A 5,080-nucleotide genomic window follows, 5' to 3' on the forward strand; every position below is an offset into this window, starting at 1 on the left:
CAGGACAAACAGGGCTATGCAGAGAAACCCTGTCTCAAAAAGAAACAACAGCAACAACAACAACAACAACAACAAAGTAGAAGAAGAATTACAAGAAGAAAAAGAAGAAGAAAAAGAAGAAGAAGGAGAAGGAGAAGAAGGAGGAGGAGAAGAAGGAGGAGGAGGAGGAGGAAGAGGAGGAGGAGGAGGAGGAGGAGGAGGAGAAGAAGAAGAAGAAGAAGAAGAAGAAGAAGAAGAAGAAGAAGAAGAAGAAGAAGAAGAAGGAAAAGGAGGAGGAGGAGAAGAAGAAGAGGAGGAGGCAATGGATCACCTAGAAGTGGAGTAACAGAGGATTGTGAGTCACCATGTGGATGTTGGAGACTGAACTCTGGTACTTTACAAGAACAGCAAACTCTCTTAATTCCTCAGCTATCTCTTAAGCCCCCCACTGAGTGGCCTTTTGAAAAGAATGGCAAGATTTAAGTATACAGAAAGAGTACTCTGGGGAATGAATTTAGGAAAGAGCAGAATCAGAGAGTGGTCTGGGGGCACGTGTAGTCTCCAGGTAATAGATAGCAGCTCGGCCTGTGGCTGTGATAATGATTACTGGGTATACAAACAAGGGGTAATGAGAAACACGGACTTTCAGAGCTGGTAGCCACTGCTCTTCTGGAAGACTGGCTTTAAACTGTCTGTTCATCTCCCTCAGTCTTCCCAGAGCATGCACCAACCACATCCAATCAGGAAAACAACCTTAAAAAAAGTCTCGGCTGTGCATAGGAGTTCACCTCCATAATTGAAGCATTCCAGAAGCAGAGCCAGGTGGCTTTTTTGTAAGACCCAGGGTAGCCTAGTCTACATAGTGAGATTCTGTCTCACAATTAACCAACCAACCATCCAAAACCAAAACAAACCACCCCACAAAACCAAAATCAAAAGGTCAAAAATAGACACAAATAAGAGCGTTCACAAAGGTCTGCATTTTATACAAAGGCAGGTTAATTAGCTGAACAAGAAGGATCTTAAATATGTTTATTGGATAAATGGAGGGTTAACAGATGTAGCTGTGTGAGGGAAAGAATGTGGGAAAGGTAAAGGGACTGACTGAAAAATAGCAAGAAAGACGGGCAGTGGGGTGCAGGCCTTTAGCACTTGAGAGGCAGAGGCAGGCAGATCTCTGTGAGTTCAGGGCCAGCCTGGTCTACAGAGGGAGTTCCAGGATAGACAGGGCTACACAGAGAAACCCTGTCTCGAACTCCCCCCCCCCCAAAAAAAAATAAACAATAGCAAGAGTAAGAAAGATGTGTGAGGGTCTGAGAGCGGAAAGGGAGAGGCCAACAGGGAAAAAGAGCTAAAAAAGGGTTGGGGAGGAGGTGACAGGCACATCGTGTCACTGGACTACAGGGTCTGGAGGGTGGGACCATGGACTGAAAGTCAGGGAGGAGGTACCAATACTAAAGGGAGGAAATTTCAAGAAACTTGGAAGCCGCATTGGGAGGAGGGATAGGGTCAAAGTTTGGAAAAGCAGGAAGGAATGGAAGGTTGAGAAAGGGCTCTTAAGGGGTGAGTCAAAGAGCACCTTGGGGAGTCAGATGCTAGAGTGGGTGGGAGGGGGCGTGAAGGGGCACACAGATAGGTCCCTGGAAGCTCAGAATGAGGGAAATGTGTGGTTGGGGAAGCAGTCAGGAGAGTGGAGGGCCGGTTGGAAATGACACCGGGGAGGGGAATGTTGGGCGTGGCAGAGACTCTGACCTAGGCCTTACCCGACTCCGCACCCTTGCAAAGGCTCTCAGTGTTTTCTCCCTTCAGGCAGAAGGAGCCTTGATGTTGGAGGAGACACTGACAGGCTCAGGTATTAAATCCTGTTACTTACGGCCGGGATTCAGGGACCAGGCACGTGGGCTGTAAGAGAGCCATGCCTACGTGGAGGGCTTGAGCAGTGAGTGACCCAGAGGGTCGCTAGACCACATCTCTGGAGCAGAAATTCCTTGAAGGTTGGAGCACGGGTGATTTTACCGTAAATGGGTTAGGACCCCTGAAGACGGGACAGGCCACGGTAGGAGACTGAAGCAGAAGGAGCTAGGAGTGGAGGTGGGCCGGACCAACAGTGCGCGGCGGAACCCGCAGGGAGGGTGGCACGGGGACTTTCCAGGGGCGTCTATGGGCACGGGCTCCGCCGCAGCCAGGGCGCACCTGCATGGAGAAGAGAGGAAGGGGCCACCTGGAGTCTGCAGGGGACTTCTGCGAAGCCTTCGCCTACTTCCCATCAGCAGTTAGGGCCAGGCAAATGAAGGGGCGTGACACTGGCGCTCAGGTTTCTTCCTCTTCACCTGGACAAGGAGGGGGTGGGGGCCCAGACTTCCGGTTCAGGTGAGTGTCCCTTCGGTGACGTCAGGTCACCCTCGATTGCCCCTCTGGTCCCGCCCCGGCTCCCGCGCTCCCGCTGCCTGCGGGGGCGCGTCCCCGACGCCCTACATATACTCAGGTGCGCCGCACCTGTTCGCCCGCACCTGCCGCCTCCCGGCCCAGCTCTCCGCCGTGCACCGCAGCCCGGGGCCCGGGGCCCGCACTCTTCCTGGGGCCACGCCCGAACGGCCCCTCCGCTTCTCTGGGCAGTCCCTGAGCACGCCGGAGGGAACCGCCTGGCCTTCGGGGACCTCTTTTGTCTGGAACCAGTCCTTCGGGCGAAGCCGGTTCCCTGTGCAGTGAGAGTCGCTTCACCGGAGGGGACGATTTGTGTTTACCTCGGTTAACCCGATTTGCAGTTAACCGGCGAAAGGAAAAAAAGCAAAACAAACTATATTTTTCCTATCTCTGGGTGACTTAGATCTCCATCCAGTTTTTGTTTTGTGTTGCTTCCCAGGTTTTGTTTTGCTGTCGGGTCGCCCTCCCGGCGCGTCCCATCTTTTCTGAGACGGAAATGGCCAATGCGGGTCTGCAACTGCTGGGCTTCTCGATGGCCTTGCTTGGCTGGGTGGGCCTGATAGTGAGCACTGCCATTCCGCAGTGGAGGATGAGCTCGTATGCGGGCAGCATCGTCACGGCCCAGGCCATGTACAAGGGGCTCTGGATGGAGTGCTCCATGCAGAGCACTGGCTTGTCAAGCTGCAAATCCTACGACTCGGTGCTCGCCCTGCCGGGTAAGGCCGTGGGACCGACCGACGGAGCGGACATGCCCGGAGTCAAGGTGGCGGGGTGGGGTGTGGGGCTGGGCTGAGGCCGCACGGCCTGGAGCCCGGGGTTGCCAGGGAGGAGGAAGTGGACACCTTGAGCCCAGTCGGTGGGACCCGGAGAAAGAGGGCCTGGGATCTGGCAGTGGCACGTGCGCCCACACCCCTCTGCCCGGCTTGAAGCGGGGAGTCCTGGGAGAAGGCACCCCTCTGCCCGGCCCTGGGCAGTCAGGGGTCTGTCTCTGTCTTCTCCTGCTTCTTTCTCTGGGACAAAGAGGGATCGGGACAGAGGTGTCTAGGGCCGCAGAATCGTGCCCTCGTTAGACGTGGGACCGTACTTGTGGCTTCTAATCTTATCGGCCGATTAGCTGAAGCCACAAACCCGGTGGCCTCGATAGCGGGGGCAGAGCTAAGACACGCGCCCGTCGGTGTGGCTCAAACGAGGGCCCTGGCCGCCACCTGCACTTCCCTTTCGCCCCCTTTCTCCCTTCCCCCTACCTGGCGCGGTTTCATCGAAACCTCGGCGCCCCGGGCGGGTTCTGGAGCGCGGGGCGGGGCGGGGAGCTGGATGGCCGCGGTGGCGGGATGGGGGCGGGAACTGTCTGCCTAAGGTCTGCCTTGGACCCAGGAGGCCCCAGGCTGGCGGTGGAGCCCAACTGGCCCACTGCGGTCCAGGGGTTAGTCGGCGCAGTGTGCAGCACGTTAGTTAGGCTGGCGCCATCCTAAGGCTACCATTTCCGCCATGACCTTCTCCTCCCTCCTCTGCAGCGGCCTTGCAGGCCACTCGAGCCCTAATGGTGGTGTCCATAGTGTTGGGCTTCATGGCCATGTTGGTCGCCACGATGGGCATGAAGTGTACAAACTGTGGGGGAGATGACAAAGTGAAGAAGGCCCGCATAGCCATGACGGGAGGCATCGTTTTCATCGTGGCAGGTGAGCCACAGGCCGGAGGCGGGCCCAGGGCTCTTTCTCCCCCACCCAGCTCACTGAGGTTTGGTTTGGACACCCAGTACCAGGTTCTTTCTCTTTCTAGGTCTTGCTGCCTTGGTAGCGTGCTCCTGGATTGGACATGACATTATCACCGAGTTTTATAACCCCTATACACCCACGAATGCCAAGTAAGTCTTCCAGGGAGACAACTCGGTAGACATGGGACAGGGAGGACACCATCAGACCTGAGTTTTGACTCCAACCCTTTCTCCGCAGGTATGAGTTTGGTCCTGCCGTCTTTATCGGCTGGGCAGGCTCTGCTCTGGCTCTCCTGGGAGGTGCCCTGCTCTCTTGCTCCTGTCCCGGCAGCGAGAACAAAGCCGTATACCGCGCACCCCGCTCCTATCCTCAGTCCAATTCTGCCAAGGAATACGTGTGAACTGGGGTGCTCGGCCTGCGTGCCAGGTGTGGGGCAAAGGCTTCCTGGTCACCGCATCCCTGAACACCATGTACGGTTGGGGGGGACGCATGTAGGGGAGGGGAGGGATTGGGAGAAGACAAAACATGGGGTGTGCTTTTGTACAGTAATAAAAATTAAGTTTTGGAAATTAGGTGTCTTTCCAAGCCTCCTTTCTCCACACCCAGGTTCTCACACAGGATTGGCACTACAGCGGCAGCAGAATTGAGTGGAGCATCAGCAGGGCCCCGAGGCCTTTAGTACCCATTTTGTTAGGCCTAATACCTTGACTGTAGACCCTGGGTCTTAGCTATTCTCCCCTAAACTCTTTATCCTGTGTGGCCAAATGCTATATGGGTGTGTATGTGTAGGTCAGAGGCCAGCTTTGTGGAGTGGGGTCTTCTACCTTTCTGTGGGTTCCAGGGATGGAACTCAGACCATCAGGCTTGTGGCAAGTACCTTTACCTGCTGCTAGCTCACCAGCCCCAACCCCCAACATCTCCTCTTTAAGTAGTTACCAAGGAGCTTTTTGGTTTATATGTAC

General features: G+C 55.5%; 1 protein-coding gene across 1 annotated transcript; it reads left to right on the plus strand.

The window, feature by feature from the left end:
* The first annotated feature begins 2,899 nt into the window (after positions 1-2,899).
* On the plus strand, positions 2,900-4,518 carry Cldn7 (claudin 7). Its single transcript, XM_036198314.1, has 4 exons — positions 2,900-3,119; positions 3,918-4,082; positions 4,183-4,267; positions 4,356-4,518. Exons 1-4 carry the CDS (start codon positions 2,900-2,902, stop codon positions 4,516-4,518), a joined length of 633 nt encoding a protein of 210 aa, XP_036054207.1.
* Positions 4,519-5,080: the final 562 nt, after the last annotated feature.

Source organism: Onychomys torridus, chromosome 8 (genome assembly GCF_903995425.1).
Source record: "Onychomys torridus chromosome 8, mOncTor1.1, whole genome shotgun sequence".
Lineage (NCBI taxonomy): Eukaryota > Metazoa > Chordata > Mammalia > Rodentia > Cricetidae > Onychomys > Onychomys torridus.

Excerpts from the sequence above, each read along its gene's own strand:
- Cldn7 (XM_036198314.1), top strand. The coding sequence starts at position 2,900 with ATGGCCAATGCGGGTCTGCAACTGCTGGGCTTCTCGATGGCCTTGCTT. Across the intron at positions 4,083-4,182 it reads CATCGTTTTCATCGTGGCAG|GTCTTGCTGCCTTGGTAGCG; the intron begins GTGAGCCACAGG and ends TTCTCTTTCTAG. Across the intron at positions 4,268-4,355 it reads TATACACCCACGAATGCCAA|GTATGAGTTTGGTCCTGCCG; the intron begins GTAAGTCTTCCA and ends CTTTCTCCGCAG.